This window comes from Phoca vitulina, unplaced genomic scaffold (genome assembly GCF_004348235.1).
Source record: "Phoca vitulina isolate PV1807 unplaced genomic scaffold, GSC_HSeal_1.0 scaffold17, whole genome shotgun sequence".
Classification (NCBI taxonomy): Eukaryota; Metazoa; Chordata; class Mammalia; order Carnivora; family Phocidae; genus Phoca; species Phoca vitulina.
In genome coordinates, this window is record NW_022589720.1 from 24,316,043 (window position 1) to 24,337,404 (window position 21,362).

General features: G+C 39.9%; 1 protein-coding gene across 3 annotated transcripts in view; it reads left to right on the plus strand.

Annotated features, from left to right (window-relative positions):
- Positions 1-244: 244 nt before the first annotated feature.
- CDH6 (cadherin 6) overlaps positions 245-21,362 on the plus strand; it is a 124,731-nt gene continuing 103,613 nt past the window's right edge. Inside the window, exons 1-2 of one of the 3 annotated variants that reach the window (XM_032415144.1) lie at positions 245-513; positions 857-1,022. Coding sequence is in view for 2 of the 3 variants with exons in the window: in XM_032415142.1 (XP_032271033.1) it covers positions 1,095-1,280 (186 nt within the window). In the remaining variant the exon portion in view is untranslated. Of the gene's footprint in view, positions 514-856; positions 1,023-1,046; positions 1,281-21,362 lie in introns of those variants that run through there. The other 2 variants (XM_032415142.1, XM_032415143.1) reach the window with 2 other exon arrangements.

Consider the following 21,362-nt stretch of genomic DNA (forward strand, 5'->3'; position numbering starts at 1 on the left):
TTTTTTGTAACTGTAAATATAGCTATTCCAACTGCTATGTGAACCAAAGAGTTTAATTTACAGGTTATCCTACTTCGGGAACTTTCCTGAAAGATCTTAAACCGTTAGGCAGACCTTGAATATCATTACACACCCCTCTTCTGCAAGTCTCATGTATCCTTGTGTTAACTCATTTAGAAAGATGGAATCAGCCGTAAGTCATCGGCAAGCCTGAGGGATTGGGTTTGGAGTGTTTCTGCAAGCCCAGGGAAGCATGGCTTCATGCTACAACATCTTGGGGTTGCTCACTCCGACAGAGCAACAGAGATCACAGGACTATGTAAAAACCTGTCTTCCTGGTAGGCGAGAAGGAAAGACACGTCTGAATGTGTGTCTGCTGGCGTCTGGAGAACGCCGGTTTACGTGGTGTAGAAAAGCCACCGGTATTGTTATCTCGGGAGACCCGGTTTGTTTTATGTGTGTGCATGTTATGCGTGCTGTAACACGAAGCTGGCCGACTGGGAGCGCGACGAGGTACTGTGTCCCTGGGAATTGTAATTGCTCGGCCGGTCGGTAAAAAAGAAAAAAAGAACATCCGACTGTTGCTGATAATAGCGCAAGGTGCATTTTGACAGTATAAAGGAGGAAACAGACGGAGTCACACAAGTTCTGAGTATGTTTTAACCCCCAAAAATAAGAAAGGAAAGGAAAGGAAAGCCTGGGGCGGAGGAAGTGTTACCGGGAGCGAATTGCTCAGGACTTCAAACACAGGGAGTCATTCTGTCAAGGGGAGGGGGCGGGCGGGGGCAGGCACTGGGCCTCTCTAACAAAGTCCTCCTCTCTTTGCTCCCTCCCACTTCATTCACTTGCAAATCAGTGTGTGCCCACAAGAGCCAGCTCTCCCGAGCCCGTAACCTTCCCATCCCGAGAGCCGCAGTTTCAGCCGCGGCAGCACAAACCGCAGAGCCCGCGACCGCAGAAGCCGAGGCAGGAGCAACCTGGGCGGGTCGCAGGGTCTCCCGGGCGCAGGAAGGCGAGCAGAGGTGGGTTCGATCTCTGTTGGCGGCGGTGGTGGTTGTGCATGCCTTTCCTTTTTTTTTAATTCTGTAGCGTTGATGGAAGCCAATCAGAGAGCCCCCTCTGCCCGATGGGTGCCGCACGCCGGAGTTGGGAGGGATGCTCAGCCTGCGAGCCCGGGTCGGGGCAGGCGCGCGGGTCCGGCTGCGCAGACGGCGCTGCTGCCGCTGCCCAGGACGGGCGCGGGTTCCCGGGGAGCCTGGGCGCCGCTCCTCCGCCTTCTGGTAAGACCGATCCGCCGTGGGGCTGGGTGGGAGCTTAAGTAACGGGCCGCCGGGAAGAACTCGCTGCTTTTCTCTCCGCGGGCAGAGGCTGCCGGGGGAGCTCCGGCATTTGCAAAGTTGGCTGGTCAATTACCAAGGGCGCTGGTGCGTGCAGGACCCGCGGAGCCGTTTGGGGCTTGATTTATTTCCACCTGCCCACATCACAAGAGTCTGTGCGGGGACTGCTTTGGCTGAGTTACATTTCTTGCCTTTACGGGTAAAGCCGAAAATCCAGGTAGCTTGAGAACTCCTGAATGCTCCCAGTAAGGAAAACTTAAGCTAAATAGATGATTTGGCTCAGAGAAGGAGCCAAAGAAAACCGTTAGCTTGCACGTTCGGGGAAATGCCTGCCGGCTCACAGAGGGAAAGAAATGCTTGGGTTGCAAGGAAAGTCCAACACTGGACTCCGAAAATGGAGCACACTGTCCAGGGAGAAAGTCATGTGGAAGACGCAGCTCGCTGGTGATCTTCCACGGCTGGCCAGGCACAAATCTGGGGGATAACGCCTCCCTCAGACTGGCTGGAGAGCAGATCAAGTGTGCCTGGTCGTAGGTGTCCGATGCAGGAAAAGGGGAGCCCCCCAATGCGTTAATCCCAGCATTTAGTAAGAGGGGACATTGCTGTGTTGTGTACTGCAGCAGTTGCAGAGCTGGGATTACTTCTTCTGTAGTTAGATATTCTTCTGCCAAGAGTTATCGGAGATCTTGAGATGGAGGATGCTGGAGAGGTCAGCATGGTGCTGAGAAGTGTTTTCACTGCTGCAATAAAATCCATATTTTATGGGGAGTTATATGCAGGTCCTTGTTAGTGCAAAGGGCTGTTCACCTGAGTTAACTACTGAGAAAATTCAAGTATCAAGAAGTTTAATCATCTAGAATAGCCACACATTTCTCTCTCCCTCTTTTTTTTTGTTTTGTTTGTTTTTTTGGTAAAGCCATTTGAATTATAATATTCACACTATAGAAGTATATCATCCTGTGTCTCCACCAATCTTCACTTTCACTTACTGAAGCACATAATGTGAGAAAGAAGAGATTTTTTTCCTTCAAGAATATTGCTGGAATGGCTGGTGTGTACTCGTACGGCTGCTCCGGAGGGGTACACACACAAAAATACGGGCTTTCTGATTGTTTATTATCCAGGGGGGATAAAAAACTCTTCTCTGTGTCGGAAGAGGAACACAGAGATGTACCTAGAAAATGTACAACTCTTCTAAGAATGAATAACAAATAGGCTACAAATGGTAGCCAAGGATTGCTTATCTCCTTTTTTTTCCTCTTGCTGCCACCTTTACCTGAAAAGGAAAACCTTTAGGATTCTACTTTAGGAGGAAAATAAATTTCTTCCAGTTTAGCTTGAGTGTTATCCTTTGTGTAATAGCACTTGCATGGCTCTGTGTTTGCTATTTTAGAGATCTGGAAAATAAGTTGTGTGAAGAAAGGGGATATGATCAAGCAGATGTCTTCATTATGTCAAAAGGAAGAGGGCAAAGTTTATGCCAGAGGCCAGATTTTCAATGCAGAGCTCAGAAACTTAAAAGAAATCCAACAATTTACTGGAAAATACAATTGCACAGGATTGTATCTCACCCCCTTTTGTTCTTTGGTATGTTCTAATAAAAAGGTACTGGGGGAAAATAAAAGGCGTATCTTTTTCTACCTATTTTGATGGTTCATGGCATACTTTTGAAGCAGAGGAACCAATTTCTTCAGAAAAACATGAGAGGCAGCAGCACATTTTTGAAGGAAAATGGCAATGGTTTAGTTCTACTGTACTTGTCTAAAATTATCTTTTCCTGCCATTATAAGTGACAAACTGGATTCTCTATAGGGACTTTTAGTCCCTTTATTATCTGGCTTTTACATCAATTTATTGCAATTACATTTCTTAATGCTAACTTCGCAAAGATAATGTATAGAAACAAAATCATTTTCTACCAAGTTGCCTACTATCAGAAAACGTGCACCTTACCTCCTCCACCCACCACTTCCATGAGCTTTGCAAGTAAAAACTCACTTTAAGGCACTCTTCATTTTTTAAGAAAAAAAGTCTATCTCGCAAAATACTGTTCTGAGAAATTTGAAACAGTAAAAATTTCTAGAAAGCACAACTACAGTTCCAGGACATCAAAAAAAAAAACACTTCTGTATGGCAAATGTATCGATAAGTTGGAACAACAAGTTCTGAATATCTAATTAAATCTAACTGAGTGTCCCTAATAGGGATGTTAAAAAGAAATAAAATGTGATAAATATTCTGAAAAACCATGTCTCTTCCTAAGGAGGTGAAACGTGTGGTCCCCCCTTCTGGCCCTTACTTGCTTTGCAGTCATGATTGCCAACTTACTAAGGCTGCATCCTTTGAACTATGGAAACTTTTTTTTAGTTGGAAGGGACCTCTAGTGGGTCACTCCATGCATTTCTCCCTGTAGTTCAGTTGCACCATGGATTTTGTTAGCTAAGATAATACATCCATAGCAGCTTTTTCTTCATAGATGAGTTAATGTCCTCCAAGTACTAGCTTGACATTTCTGCCAGGTTAAAATCATTATTTTTGCTATCATGTGTACGGTTCCTCTAATTTAAGGAACTCAGGAGCATTTGCACAGTTTTCTCGGTATCTAGACTTTGGGTAACTTTCCTATAATTCCAAATGAAAGCATTAGCCAATTAATAAAGAATTCACACCATCAATACAAGATTTTCCTTATTTCTGACCTTGCCAAGACTGTACTTCCCTCCTTCAAATTTATCCAATAATTATCATAGTTATGACTCAAAAAGTTCCATGCAAAGAACCCCTCCCCACTAAAGAAATACTTGCTGGAAAAAAATTTAATTAGCCTTTCAGAGATCCATAAGCATTTACAAGCATAATGAACTAAAGGCTTCTAAATTAAAGAAATCCCCCATTCAAATAAGCATATATTAAAAGTCCAAATTTTGTTTGGATGCATGTATCACCCTTATTCTGTGAGTTGTTTTTCTTTCTCTCTTTGATGTATCACAACAGATTTTAAGTAACTTACTCCTTAAAAAACTCTGCCTGGGACTTAAAAGTAAGTTCTCTAGGGGTGAATCACCCTCTTCTGCTGACAGTCTGCAGGTTTTAACTTCCAATTTAAAAATCTGTTCTAAAGTGTTCCAAATGAGATAACATCCAGCAGAAGCCAGTTGCCTTATGCTGCTTGCTTAGTCATGGCAGCCCATTCTTTGGGGTTGATCAGAATTAGGGTCTTGCTTATAAAAATAACGAACAGTGACTCAGTCTGAATTGCATTTTTTAATAGTGTTTCAGCCTAGCTAGTGTCTACTGAGCTTACCTTATTTGCTTCACAAAAAGGTGAAAATGTAGATAATCAAACTTTCTCTGGTATAAATTTTTTTTCTGAATAATAATTCTAAATACAAAGACTCAAGAATATCATGCTAATAGGGAAACTGCTGAAAGAAAAAAGTAAAACTCACAAAGAGAGAGAGAGAGAGAACAAGCACCTAGTTATGACACTGTTCCAGTAAAAGTAGAGAAAAAATATAGAAATTCGGTTTTGTTTTGTTTTTTCTTTTTATTTCTTTATTTCTCTTTTTGTTCTCCAATGGGATTTTTATTTTACTTTGAAGATAGATGAGGTTGAGGCACTTGCCTGGATCTCAACAGTAATATTTTTGTTTGAGCTTTCCTCTTATGAAGATTAACTGGCCTACATTTTAAAAGTCCTATTCCTAAGGAATGCTCCCTTTTTCAAAGCAGTCATATGAGAATCTTCAGGTTCTCCCTAATTAACTGTAGAGCCAAGTGCATACAGTCTTCGTAACCCCATCACTCACAAAGTAGGAAGATAAGAGGGGAAAATTCGTACAAATAACCATTCAAAAACCTGGTGCATCTCCATTACTACAAAAGTAAAATGGACTAAAGCTCTTTAAGCCAAAATGATTGGGTCAGAGGGGACCAGAAACAGCCAGGATCTAGTTGTTCAAGACTGTACTATCCAGGAAATTTTTAACTCTTCCAACACAGAAAACCCACTAAAAAAAGAATGCTCTGAACACACATGCATAAATGTAAACTAGACACACACACAGAGGGCGCTGTGTCTGCCATTACCACAGATTCCAGATTATTTTACCTTGTTTCATCCGTTCAATATCTTTATACTAACACTGTTGGGTGCTTATTTCCTCTATTAATCAGATCACCTTGCTGAGATTTATAAGAGGGAGAGTTTAATTAAAGCCAGAATGTTACTATTAAATTTGATGTGCAGTATAAATGGACAGCATGGGTACCAAGCTTCTCCCACCATACTCAGTGATACCTTGTAGAAGAGAGCATCTTATGAAGATGGGGAGTATAAAGCTAGCCACCACCAGGTATGATTTGACTTCATAGTTCATCACTTGAAAGAACAGTGTGTTTTTTTCTTTCTATAATTTCCTAAATTGGTAGATCTACCCAAAAGATGTTTAGGAGACCTAATAAGTTATAGGAATAGAAAACAGCAAGCAAAAATAAATTGAGGAGGTGTACAAGTGAAAAGAGATGAGGAGGTGAATTTTTACATAAAAAGGAAACATAAGAATAGAAATAGAATCAAAATTGCTGATTTCACACTGTGCATTTTCCACTTTATAAATACTGCTATTAAATACAACTTTATAAACACATCATTAACATGTTTATAAACACTATACTTCTCAAAAAAATAAAAAATAAAAAAATGAACACTATACTTCTCTATCATGGAATGTAAATTTGAAAATTATCCTTAAAAAAAATCACCACCTAAAGGAAATGATCCTGCAGGGATCATAAAATAACCAAAGTAGGTTTTTTAAAAAAGTGATCTAAAATATCAGGAGAATCAAAGAAAGAGGTTTTCTTAGTGCTTTGAAGAATATTAACTCTTTTCCTTCTCTTTATTGTCTTGCAAGCTACGTAGATTTTATACTAACACTGTTGGGTGCTTATTTCCTCTATTAATCAGATCACCTGATTAAATAGATCACTCTGTGATCTTCTGACAATTGCAAACCCAAGTATATAATAGTGATACACATCATATATAAGTCACCCATTTGGATTCTATATGTGGTATAGCATGATGAAAGACTAACTAGCAAGACAGTCCACCCCCAGCCCATACTGCCTATTAACAAGTATATCATACATATACACATATGTATATATATACATATGTATATGACAACCAAGATAAAAAATTCTGACCATTAGGTTCAGAATTTTTATACATTCAAAAAATAATGATAATTATAAAGTAAATGATAATAAACCTTTAATGAGCTATTCTACATTTTACATGCTGTTCTAAGTATTTTACATGTATTCTGTATAAAGTCAAAAGGAAAATGCTATACCTATATCCTTCTTATTTAGCCCTTTTTTGGTTTGAATTTCCAGGGAATTCCTGCTTGAGCTAAGCACTTAATGAATGTGCTGTTTACCAACACTTATGATATCTTAGAATTTAAAGTGTGACACTCTGAGAAATACATAGCAGAAGAGGGCATGGGAATGACTTGATTATTTTGACCGAAGCAATGCAGATTTTAAGGCTGAGGAAAATGTTTGTAGGTTATTCATTTTTGAAAAACTACTTGCAAACATGCCACTACAGTTTATAATTGTAGTAAAGAGTATTGTGTGAGCCATTTGAGCATAATGGTACTTTTTATAAGAGAATAAATGATCTTCTCCTGCCTTCAGAGATAGCCTCATGTTGGAGGAGTATTTGAGGAACGTAACTAAAAATGACAACTATTCATTTCCTTGACAGGGGTAGCCCACCTGCACAGTGCCCTCTGAAGGTGCGAGTCCTTTCTCAATGCATTTGATATGCTCACTCTATACATAGCATTTAGGACTGTGGGTAGAGTTGAGTAAGGTCATATTTATTTCCCCTCCTTATCTGATGAGTAAAAATAATTATTTTCTTCTATTTATGACCACAATTTTGTTATTTCATTACCATCACAGTTCAATATTTGTTCTGAATGATGTCTTTACCCAGTAAATTTCCAACCAAAAAATGTGGGTGGATGTCTGGGGAGCACAGGTGGTTGGGTGCCCGACTCTTGGTTTCAGCTCAGGTCATGATCTCAGGGTTGTTAGATCGAGCCCTCTGTCCGGGTCCATGCTCAGCAAGGAGTCTGCTGGAGATTCTCTTTCCCTCTCCCTCTGCCCCTCCCGCTTGTGCTCTCTCTCCCTGTCTCTCTCTAATATAAATAAATAAATCTTAAAAAAAAAAAAAAAAAGTTGGGGTGGTGGTAGAAGACATCCTATTAACAATATAGTAGTATTACATATGGTTGACATTGATGAGCCATTCTCTATTCTTTCTATTGCCAATACTCAGAAAGTCATGTAGTTAATCCAGCTTTCATAAACAGTGTGACAATTACAAATAAAATCAGACAATGTGAGACATAGACAGGAGCTCAGAAATGGCTTTATCCAACACCCATCATTTACATTTGAGATACCTGATGACCAGAGAGGTTAATGAGTTGTCTCCATCTCTCTCTTTTGTAACTTCTAGTTGTTGGGCCAATATTGCTTTTTATCATCTCTACTTAATTATGGCATTAAAAATTAAAGAGGAGGGGTGCCTGGGTGGCTCAGTCATTAAGTGTCTGCCTTCGGCTCAGGTCATGATCCCAGGGTCCTGGGATCGAGCCCCACATAGGGCTCCCTGCTCGGGGGAAGCCTGCTTCTCCCTCTCCCACTCCCTCTGCTTGTGTTCCCTCTCTCGCTGTGTCTCTCTCTGTCAAATAAATAAATAAAATCCTAAAAAAAAATTAAAGAGGAATTTTAAATCTATAACATTATTATTTATGAGTATGCTGTGAAGGAGCTGACATGCAAATTTATGGAGAAAATAAGGATTTCAACTTTTTTAGAAATTTCATGTATTCGTACCATTTTGTAAAGCTCCTATTGTAAAGAAGAATTAAAATTTTCCTTCAAAATTTTGACCACTATTTGGGGGCACATTATAAAATTTAGGTTTTTATTTTATTTTTAATGGCTTGATCGTTATTTTGAGTGAGCTTTAATCTAAGTCAGTGATTCTCCAGACTATTCAAGTGTTCATCTTTGAAAAAAATAGTTTATTGGTCAGTGATCGGATATGAAAAATTATGACAACCTGTGTTTTTTATAAATCTCAATTTATTTAATCTAAGTACCCAGTGACCTTCCCATTTTTTTGGAGTTAAAATGTCAATTCTTTCATGAAAGTGAAAGGATAGATTATGTTGGGGTTTTTTTTCCCCTTAGCAAAATTAAAATCTGGCGAGCAACCCAATGTCAACTCTACTCCCTTAAAAAAGAAAGAAAGAAAGAAACTGTTGATGTTCCATGAAATCCAAGTCTGAGGACCACTGGGTTAGATAATGAATAACATCATGTTGAAAATGACCAGGGCGCCTGGGTGGCTCAGTCATTGGGCGTCTGCCTTCGGCTCAGGTCATGATCCCAGGGTCCTGGGATCAAGCCCCACATAGGGCTCCCTACTCTGCAGGAAGCCTGCTTGTCCCTCTCCCACTCCCCCTGCTTGTGTTCCCTCTCTCGCTGTGTCTCTCTCTGTCAAATAAATAAATAAAATCTTAAAAAAAAAAAAAAAAAAGAAGAAGAAAAATGGTTGACCTACCTCTCTTCCTTATTTGGATGAATAAAAAGTAAAGGGGAATTATAATGATATTTAAAAGCCAAATAGATTGCCAAAAAGACAAACTAAACAAAAGTCATTCAATCAAAAGGTATCCCTGGATCCCTTAATTAAACCTTATAGAGATTAATACTAATGTTTGCAATACTAATACAGTCTTTGACTATATTAACAAGTCCTCCAAAAGTGTGACACATGGCCAGAACGTGTCATCAACAATGAATTTGCCTACTGGATTACATAATGGATTATTCAGTAGAAAACAAAAAGTTTTAAATTTATATCTAATATGATAACTTAAAACCCAGCTCAATTTAACTGTTCACATTATAAAACAGTATCTTTTTTTTTCCATAAAAGTGAACTTTACATAATTGTGGACAAACACAAATTTTCTAAGGTCCTACACTGTATTTTAAGGTTTGCATTTTTACTTCAAAAAGCAATTGCCTTCTAGCTTATGGTGTAGATTTCAGTCATGAAAATGAGCTTATCATATTTTTAGCTGCAAAGCTTAAACCTCTTTTGCAGGATTAAAAAAAAAGAGAGAGAGTTTCATTAATCTACTATCATCCATTTCATAAAATGTTCGAAACTGCTCAATTTCACATTCAACTAAAATATTCTAAGCTCTCCTTAGCAACAGGTTCTAATTTAACACAGATCAAAATGGTGTGGTCAGACTAAGTAATCACCAATGCAAAATGATAAAATCCACCAAGACTGGAATATGACTGCCAAATCCTAATTTGAACGAAGTCGAGCTACTGTATCTCCCAATGATTATTATCATATTAAACTACTTGTTTAAAAGTATCTAGTTGGGATTTTGTCAGTGTTTCATAAAGAATTAATTCTATAATGGAGGCCTTACGGTAAATTTCGGTGCCACAGTTTCACTCTCTTTCTGACTCATATCTGCCTTTTTACCAAAAAAATATTTGGGCAGGTCCTAATTAAAACAGCAGAATCAAGGGGTCAATTACTGATTAGTGTCATCAAGAGGAGGTGATCCCACGCTTCCAGATCCAGAAGGTACTAACTCTGCAGGAAGTTTTGCATTCAGAGAAAGTATATTTACCTGTAGGTCAACTACCTTTGAAATAAGTACAGGCATGCCCAAATACAGATTTCATATTTAAAAATTTTGTCTCACGATACCTGCTTTTCTTCCTCAAGTTTGCTTTTAATTCTCAGATGCCACATTCCAAAATATCTTTCCAAATAGCACCATGGTTTGTTTTTCTTAAAAACTCTCCCCACTGAATTTAAATGTGTGTGTACTTTGTGTTCTAAAAAACAATAGAATTAAATTAAAGAGATAACCACAGTAGAGGGAAGGACACTGCAAGATGTCTGGTGAGCGTGTGAATAACTGCTTTCTCACCAAAGAGAACACTAAATAGAACTGTTACTTTATTTAAGATATGAAGGTGAAAGCTACAGAAAAGTAAAATGCTCTCAAGCAACGGAGTTTAATGTGATGTAATGAAAGATTTTTATATAGTGGACAGAGAGGGGAGAAATAATTGAAACCCTATGCTGGATTAATTGGGCTCTGAAGAACAAGAAGTTTGCTTTGCACCCTAAATGTTCTGAACATTTATAGAGCATATGTTTGCTTCCCAATTTGTCACTAAATTAAAATGGATTTTCAAAAGGCTTATTTTTTTCTTTTTTTCTCTACATGACAATCTTCTCATCACGGTTGGTTAGAGAACTTAATCACAGAAAACAAGAGCCAAACTTGCCGTGTTTTGTAATTGAGAAATATACACTAATATCCATAATGTTATTAAAAAAGATTTTAAAGCAAGGAGTGAAATTTAGGCTGTCTGTTAAACTCAACAATCCAAAGCAGCAGCTGTGAGACTCCAACTGCTCAAAAGATACTGTGCTTGTCAAATACTTGCCAATTTAGGTTTTACCTGATTGACAAGTGCTCCTAAAAACAATGCCAAGACTTTTAGAAAATTCCTTACTTGATTCCCTGCACAGCAAAAGCCCACCTGATCCACGTATAAAATGCAGTATGGAATAGATAAATCCAGGCTGGGGAGAATGGAGAAATAGTTTTAAAATACCACTTCTCCATCTCCAGATCGCAGTTTTAAGATGAAAGCATCACTAGCAAATATAAGCACATAGTCAGGGCTCAATAAATGCTTACTGGGTGAAATTCTCAGACAAGCTGCCAAAGATTCTCTTAAATAAATATTTTCCCAATTTATTTCCTTTTCATGTTCATTCACACCAGTGAAAAAATATAACTTTTCCATGCCATGCTAATCATTTTTAATAATTCTGACTCCTATACAAGGAGCCGATTTCAAAGGAAACCCTATCCATGGTGTCCCAAGAGCTAGAGGGACTAAGCATGTAAACAGAGCTGCCCAGCTTCAAACTCGGGCCACCAGACCTCTTCTTCCCTCAGGCGGACTTTTTATTAAACTTGGTATGAAACAATGTTGCCTGGAGCCTGATTAACAATTTATGCCTTCCTAAGCAGATTAGCAAGAAGTCTGTCATTTTGATTTTTTAATTCTTAATTTGTTTGGAAACAGGAAGTTCCTGAGTTTACACTTTCAATATATTTTAGGAATTCAAGCATAAACTAAACATTGTTCTTCTGAGATTTTTTTCTTTTACAGTTTTAGCATCTGCGCGTGTTACTATATGTTTTCTCTGATAAATAAAGCAATTCCTTTTTTGCTAAGTGAGTAACTTTTTTCACCTCTCATTCAAGTCTATCCTGTATGTTCTTTTAAAAATATTGTGAAATAAGAAAATAAGAAAGATGACTGGGAAAACTGAGTAGGGTAACAATAAAAGCTAACACTTAGAGAGCACTTACAATATTCCAGGCACCATTCTAAGTGTCTTACAGGAATGCTCTGATGTAAATTCTGTCAATCCTCCTGATTTTAAAGACTGGAAAACAGAGCAGTTAAGGAACTTGCCCAAGGTCACACAGCTAGTACAGCTGACCCTTGAATAACACACGGGTTAGGGGCACCATCCCCCACAGAGTTGAAAATCTGTGTATAACTTTCAAGTCCCCCAAAACTTAACTACTAATAGCCTACTATTGACCTACTAATAACATAAAGAGTCGATTAGCACATATTTTGTATGTGTTATATACTGTATTCTTACAATAAAGTAAGCTAGAGAAAAGAATATGTTATTTAGAAAATTATAAGGAAGAAAAAATACATTCACAGTGCTGTACACCATTTATCAAAAAAAAAAAAAAAGAATCCACACTTAAGTGGACCCACACAGTTCAAACCCATGTTGTTCAATGGTCAGCTGTACCTGTCAGAGCTAAAGTTAAATCCAGTTTTGATGGCCAATACTCTTAACTACTGAACTCTTGTGCCTTTTATGCTTAATATATACATATGTATATACATGTATATATACTCAAATAGATGATAGACAGACAGACAGATATAGATAGGTAGGTAGATAGATTCAAATGTATGTATCACAAATCCAAAAAATAATGTCAGAAGTTTGGGGATGTACAATGTATATATGTAACGTACACCATTTCTCAGGATTCAGAACTATAACTAGAAAGAAAACAAGGAAACACATTTTTCCTTTTCATCCCTCAATGAATATATCAGTATATTTAATAACAATGATCAATTAATGATAGCCCAAAACAGCAGATATCATCAGCCCCATGAAAGCCTTTTAATTTTAGGCCTGGCTATTCACTTTGAGTCAGTCTTGCAATCACTTAATGCTGGTCCCAAAGGGACCCCAGCAAGAGTACTTGGGAGGTTCAGATTCATCATTCATTAATTTATTCATTCTGTAATATTTACTGAAGGCCTCCTGTGTCCAATGCAGGAAGGAGAGACAGTGGATGATAAGACAAACATGCACTAGCCACTTGGAGGAAACAGATGCTTTCTTCAAACTCTATACCAGATAAATCCTATATGGACTAAAAATTTAGGAGTGTAAAACTGTAACTTTACTAACCAACAATTAGGTAAATCTCTATTTACAATGTTGAGAGAGTAATAGAACTGCTAAATATGAAGCCAGAACTTAAAAACAAAGTGAAGGAAGACAGCATCATTAGAATGCATGCTCTGTTAATGGTAGGCCAATAGTACCAGCTTGGTAGATAATGAATAGGACATTCAGAGTTGATTATGTATTGCCTTCTCCCCAATTACATCTTATATGAATATAGCAATTAGCCTTCAATTTCAGTTTACATTATGATTTGTAGGGTCTCTATTCATTTTTTAGGTTTGGCTTTTGACCTTCCACCCCAGCTCAGAAACAACCACACATCCAAAACCACTCATATCAAAAGCTTATCAGAGTTTTATTCTTGATACTATGCCTCAGAATACATTCAATGGTGTCTCTTCCAACCATCCCTACAATTTCACCAATGAGTTTGCTATACAGCATAAAGCCTTAGATATATTGACCAGTAGAAATGCATTCGGCAAGAAACCACTTTACCCAAGAAGACTAGCTGAAATTAAGGTTCAGGCGATAGAATTTCAATTCAACTCAATAAGCATTTAATGAACACTTTTTGTGCAAGGCATTGTGTCAAGTGCCATGGGTAACACCATGCTTTGATGTCAGGTTGGTTCCAGTATGTATTTAATATAAAATATGACTGCTCAAAACCGCCATTTTAGAAACTTATTTAATGAACAGATAGGTGTTCTGTCAGGATTGAGTCTTTTAGTCATGAAACAGATTAGGATCTCCCTTTGCTAAATGGTTGTACTAATATTCAGCTGGTGTGCACCAGAACAGCTGTTCTGATTGCTGACCTCTGGCAGCCCCACTCATCTTCACCTGGCCAAATCTTATTGGATATTCAAGAAAAAGGGCAAGAGTCTATTTCTCCAAGAAGCTTTCTCTGACCTTCACTCACCTGTCCTGCTTTCAGCTGAGATTTCTCACCACACACTTCTGTAATAGCTCTTACTTAACCTCAATGCAACTGTGAACACATCTTTCCAAAAGTCTCTGCATGATCACCTAGGTCTCACCTATAAGCATCACCTGTGAGCATCTGGAGAATGAGGCCTCTGGCTCTTACTTTTACCACTAAGGCCGAGCGCTGTTTTTGACATATGGAAAGAACACATTATTCTGGACTACATTTATGTGTTTTTATATTATTCATGTTGGATGTTCGTTTTCTTTACTTATAATCAGATTTCCTTTGGACACATGGTGGGAATACACTTAAGAAGCAAGAAAGTCTGTGCTAGCCTTCCAGACTATCCAGACCAAAAGGGTACACCCAATGGAAGGGTGATATCCCTAGGACAACCTTGGTGACTTGGGCCAAATATCTGAAACAGTTACAGACACTGTGACTGGTGGGTCTCCTAATACAACACTTGAGTTTTTTTATTTAGGATGTTTTCTTATCTAAAAGTTGACATTTGTTTGGTCACTCTACACCAAGGCATAGAATTGTTTACAGTTTTTATTTATGTGTTCCAGTTGAAAACTGTGGCTGTATATTTTCTCTCTTTTGTGTAGGCTAGTCTGATAAACCCTGATTATCTTTTGGCTTATAACCCACCCATAGTAGTACATCAAACTGAATCTACAAAACAATCTGTGGAACATTCTTGTGTACATGTTTTGTGAGCAAAATAATTTTTCCCCTAAATTTCTACCCTGGAAATGTGTCTTGAGGTTCTATAAGGAAGTTTAATACAAGATTCTACATACCTTGTTATAACCTTGAACATGGCTGTACAAAATAGATTGAATTAAATTCAACTGATTATGTAGTCCTGTTTCATTCCTTAAGTGGCAGTCAATGCATGCAATAGAATCTTCATGAATATTGCTTGGCAATGAAATATGCACTCAGCCCAGCTCTCTATCTGAGCATGCCAAATGTTTTGTAAAGTTGTGAGATGAAGTGGGAGAGGTTTGATGTTCTTTATACTTCCCCTTTTCATGTGATATCCATCAGCCTGAAGTCAAAGGTACATAGAGAATTTTAAACTTACTAATCAATACAATAGTTTGTTTTATAAGTGGATTTTCTAGACTAGAATAGGTATGGTGGTATATCCTATCAAATTTTTCTATTACATCTCACCACTATGGGACATTGTAACTTCTGAGGAAAAGGAGTAGAAACTAAGGGTTCCCAAGATTCTTCTCTGCCTCTCAACTATTCTCTTGATTAATACTTTTGAATCAGTAACATCACTCATTAACACAAGTAATCTAAACTGCTTAGGGGCAGTCTTCTCCCACACTCACATCCCCAACTTGAGAATGGTTAAGTAGAGAATTAAAGGATTTTCAGGAGTGATTAAGCTAGTGGGGGTAAAGGGGAAGCCAATAAGTAAGCCTATTAACAGAGGAAAGGCGATCAGAAAAGCAAGATATAGTAATTCATGTTCAGCATCCTAAAGATCTGATTACTTCATACTCTTTCTCACTAAGTGTTTTCAGCCTGTGTTAGGATGCTTTGGCTTATGGGTAAGAGTATGTTCCATTTCAAACTGCATTAAGAAATAAATAAAATTATATTTCACTTGATAGTCCATAGGAAAGCAGGCTTCAAGTCCCACTCACACACATAAGTGATGTGATCAAAAACTCAGGATCTTTCTGTCTCTCCATCCCCCCACCTTGGGCATCAAAATCACTCAACCAGAGATTTCTCTCAGACTTTAACATGGTTACCAGTGACAAGTGGGGCCACATACTTCCTTATTCTTGTGTAGCAGAAGACAGAGAAACCTCTCTCACAATCAAGAATTAAGGGCAATATCCTTCAGTCTGATAGTCTGATTAAGCCAGTTTAGGTCATGCAACCACTCTTAATACATTATTAATTGCTTGGAAATCCCATGTGCTAATGGGCTTTTTAGACTAAAGATCCATTCTTGGGATCAGCTTCCCTTGATTCATGTACTGTATTATGTAAGTGAGGGCTTCAATGGGATTCAGTTTCATAAACTATAGCTTTATAGGTAATAAATAAGACCAAAACCCACCTATTCCATCAAGTGAGGGTTACCTGCAAAATGGCAATTAGAGCGATACTTAAGCCATCTGGATGACCTCTATTCCTATCTCATTTTACTCTGCACATGAAGCAGGTTTTTGGTGTGTTTTGGGAATAGACTGACTAGAAATTCATCACTGTCCAAAAAGAAAATATTTTTTTCATCTAGCCATTTGAGGCTTAACTAGCTGGAAGAAAAATATAATTTCATTTTGTTCTCATAGTCTCATTTAGAAAATAATCTTAAGAGATTCAAAGGACACCATGCCATGTGAGCACTTTCCTTGCTCTCATGGGGCTTGGCTTGGACTTTAACTTTTCTAGCATGTTCTGAAGTGTTTTCTAAAGCAGTATTTTTGCCATTAGCACTGTCCTAACCACTGGAGCTTTAAGAAGACTTTAAAAAGTGATGTTTAAAAATAACATCACAAAATAATTTTCTTTTCTCTTTATTGCTAAAAATAACCTGAACCTTTTCTTAAGAACCTTTTTTTTAGGTTTTATTTGAAAGGCAAATAAGCTGAAATGCAGATGTTTATCTAAATCCAACTCAAAACAGTAAGAAATAATTACAAAACATAAAATGAAAACCCAACAGAGTTCTGCCCCTGTTGTCTGGGTAATTTTAGGCAAAAGTAAGGTTTTGAGATTTTTTTTTTTTTTACAAATGCATTAATGTGGATGTTCCTAAGACATCCTGTAATAAAGTCTAAAGTCTAAAATCTTAATTTTTTTTCCTAATCTTATTTGTATTCCCTTAGAGCTGACCTTGCCACAGTGTGAGTTCACCTATCTGCAAATGTTTAACTATAACAAAGATGCTCACTCTCTTTTTTTTTTCCTAGCAAGTTGGGGGCAGAATTAAGGAACCAAGACCATGAAAGCTTTGTATTTAATTAGGAGATGAGTAATGTAGAAAATTGAGGAAAGGGGGCATCTTTATCATTGAACTCCTAAACTGTCCTACTTTTGTATAACAAAGGGAGTCCCAGGTTGACTGGCACATGACCCTGTTGGACATTTCTCCTAGTGCAGTTCCCTCCAATAAAATGAGGAAAATGGTAGTTTCAATTTCATAAGGGTGTTGTGAGAAGTTACCAAGATAATGCTGAAAAGAACTTTAGCAGAGTGGCCAGCGTGTAGAAAGCACCCCGCGTACGTTAGGTGTTTCTGTTGCTGTTACTATTGTTGTTACCATCATTTCTTCCAAATTTTCAATCCAATCGAGGTTTTGGGGCTATTTTTAACATGCTGCAAGCTATTTTTTTTTTAATTTCACTGATTGGAATGAAGCACATTTTTTATGTCACAAATGTAATGTGCCACTGGAGGCAATACGCCCATAATCCTACTCACGGAACCGTGTTTTGGCTGGCACAGTGAATGTGCCAAAAGTGGCTTAAATTCAGAATTTCCTCAGAGCCTCTTCAGCATTGTTCCCCAGAAAATCTGCAGCCTGAGCTGGGCTCCTCATTTGGGGCTTGCAAAGGTGTGAACTAACTGTGGCCAAAATGAAGTAAAAAATGATAGATGCGAATTCTCTCGAGCACTTTGCTAGCCCTGGCCTGTGGCTATTCCTCTAACCTGTTGGCCAGCCTGCCCTTGTCCACGTGGTAGTGATTGGAGCAACGCAAGGGCATCAGCAACACACGGCGCCCACGCGAATGCACGGACGCCGGCCTGTGCATGCGCGTACGTACACACACACACACACACACACGGACGCCGGCTCGTGCACAAGCGTACGTACACACACACACGGACGCCGGCTCGTGCACGTGCGTACGTACACACACATGCACGTACACACGCACACACCCCCAGCTCCACCACCGAAAACACCACCACAAATACAATGGTGATAAGGAGGTTCCAGTTCAAGATAGCGGCCTAGGTGGGTCCTAAACTTGCCTCCTCCCACAAACACACCAAATCTACAGCTGCATATGGAACAGCTTCTTCTGAAAGACGCCTTAAAAACTGGCTGAGTGACTCCCACCAGAGCAGGCCACATGGAAGGCCGGGCACACTCTCCCGTAAGCCCCGTCCCCGGCGCAGCCAAGGCGGCAGTCAGGAGGGAACTCAAACCCAGGGGCCTCTCCCTGAGCAGCAAAAGGTTTGAGCCTCCCGTTGGTCATCCCCACCTCTTACGACCTGCATCCGAGAGACGAGCCCCGAGCCGCCTAGCTTGGACGACCGCGGGGTTCCCGGCCCCGAGCGGCACGAGGCTGAAAGGATGCGAGAAACCACCACTCGGTAAAGGACTCCCGCGCTCAGACTCACCGGCCCCAGGGCCCAGACGGGAAGCAGCCGATGCCGGGGCGCCGGGCCTGTGGCGGTGTGGACAGGCTCCTCTGCTTGTCTTGGAGCTGCAGCCGGAGGGGCAGGCATCTGCTCAGAGGGACCCCGGGGGCTCTTGGAGTCCCCCACAGACGGTGACTGGCAGGCGCCATCTTCTCGCCCTCCTTCTGCCCCGCTCCGGGGGTCCCGGGGCTCCGGGGGCTCCCGAAAGGAAACTTTTACACACAGCTGGTGCCCTGGTGTCGGTGGCCGCCACCCTTGATTGCCTGGCTCTGATGGCCCGAGGGGCTTGCGTTCCTGGGTCCCACACTCGGGAGAGAGAGTTCTTGGCGGGCCGCCATCCCCAGGGAGGTGCAGAGAGCTCCGCGTGAAGCCCAGTCCGGTCTTGTTGTGACAAAGCCCTGTGTGCATGGCCTGGAGCTTCGGCCTGGGGGGCAGGCTACGGCTTGGCGCAGAGCTAGGGGCCTAGGACGTGCTCTCAGGGAGCATAGGCGGGCCCCGCCGTCTTCGCGCAGCTCACTGCACGGCTTGGGCGCGCTGCTAGGCCCCAGCGGCGCTTGTAAGCTCATCCTCAGGAGCCCGGGTGTTTGCACCTGGCCATGGTGCCTGGCGGCACTTAGGCTTGCAGCCCCTTGGGACGGTACACATTTGCATGAGCCTTTTTCATATAAAGTTACTTTTATGTGTAGACATATAATCATATAATTACAAAAATTTGCAAAGTTGCTTTGTGTCATGATAAAGTTAAATCTGTTCAGAACAAAATTATTAGACTTACAGAAAAAATATTAATTTCAAATTTAATTCATATACATAATTTTTGCAAGGCATATGTGATCAATATAAGATGTTCCAGCATAGAAAACTACATTACATTAAAATATGTGGGGGAAGTTGAATGGAAATGAATTCAAGAAGAGGAATGGCATAAAATTTCTGACTATTCAAATGATCTTATCCACGTGTTGGTTTTTTTTAAAGATTTTATTTATTTATTTGACAGAGAGAGACACAGCAAGAGAGGGAACACAAGCAGGGGGAGTGGGAGAGGAGAAGCAGGCTCCCCGCGGAGCAGGGAGACCTATGCGCGGCTCCATCCCAGGACCCCGGTATCATGACCCAAGCCAAAGGCAGACGCTTAACGACTGAGCCACCCAGGCGCCCTTATTCTAGTGTTTTGTTTTGTTTTTTTTAAAGATTTTATTTATTTATTTGACAGAGAGAGAGGTAGCGAGAGCAGGAACACAAGCAGGGGGAGTGGGAGAGGGAGAAGCAGGCCTCCCGCCGAGCAGGGAGCCTGATGTGGGACTCGATTCCAGGACCCTGGGATCATGACCTGAGCTGAAGGCAGACGCTTAACGACTGAGCCACCCAGGCGCCCTCTAGTGTTTTTTTGATGAGACATTGTGGCTATTGAATTGCTACTGTATTAAGATTCCACTGGAATCTTTTTTAAGTAATTTGATAGTTTGTTTTAATGTTAATATTTACAATTGGCTAGAAATTGCATTATTTTTAACAACTTAAACTTAGAGTACAATGTTTTAGCTGTTAATGGAAGAAATACATAAATTTTTCAGTATTATTTTCATTGACATGCAAACAAAAACTCTGAGGTACACTGTGGTAGACCATGGAAGACTAATGCGTAGGTATTCCACCACTCATGGTAGCAGCTTAGCCATGGTTTGCTCTAAATTCATCAGTTGGGACACCGCAGTAGCCGACATTAGATTTCCCAGAAATATAATCCAGGTAACTCTGCATGAAGCCCAGGCTCATTCCTTTACAGTCACTTCCCTAACATGAGTGGGGAAAATATCAGACCCACACGTCCCTCCTGACCTTCCAGTCGTAAGGTCTCCTGAAAAAATACCACTCAAAAGTAAGAATAGACACGCAGAGAGCCAGATGAGTCTAATTCTCTATTTCTCTATCTCTATAATGATATGGTTTACTAATAGTACACTCAATTTACACTACTAAACACAATACTTAAAAGTCTAGTTTTCAACTTAGGAATTCAAATTTAAGTGATTTTACATTTTCTCCCTAAAAATGAGTGGCTCCATGTAGCATATTCATATTTGGGGGACTGTATCAGATATCACTCAGGCACCATTTCACATCTCCTCGGCTTCACCTGTCTCTCATTCCAGCCACTGCCATGACGACCAGTTCTTCACAGGTTCTGACCCACTTCTTGCAGGTGCAACCTGACGGTGCTTCGCGTCAGTCCTGTGCCATGCACACCTTGCCTTCCACCCTGGGGCTCTCTGTTGATGGCACAGAGTGAGACAACACAGGAACCTGTTTCATGCTAAAACCATATACAATCTGGAAGTCCTGGTAATTTGTCCCTCGAGGTGAAGCTTTAACACATGGAGGGTGGGAGCCTATGGATAAGTGTTTCTCCCTTTCTTTCCTGGGGGAGATGGTCCAGAGATGCATTTCATAGGGTTTCTAGGATGATCTCATGAAATGGTAGCTAAATTGATAACACTTTCTTGTACTGGTTCTCCTACTTCCTTGCTTTGCTGCCTCAAAATTCTCTCTGGGAAAACACTCCGCACTAAGGTATTTGCATATGAAAAATAAATGAAGGAGATGAGTTACAATTCTAAAAATCAGTGCTACCAGTTGGTCGGAGCTATTTTTCTAGCCCAAGTATGTGCCCCCTGAGCACCTCCCTTTGCTATTCCCAACTTGTATTCTTCTGATATTCATTCATATTCACTCATTCATGTATTCATTCTTATTTTCAGCAAGTATTGATTGCTTGCTTACTATATGCTAATTACAGCAGATACAATGATGAACATAATTCCTATTTCCTTCACTGAGAACTTTGTCTCAAAAAGGACTGATAGGGTGCACTTTGAATGCATCTTCCTTAAGTCTAAAAACATAGATGCAAGCTACTTTGCTAGCTGGACAACGGATGGTGGGAAAGGTCATTAGAATGCAAACAGTGAAAGCACAGAATGAAGCTGCAACATACCATCGGAAAATC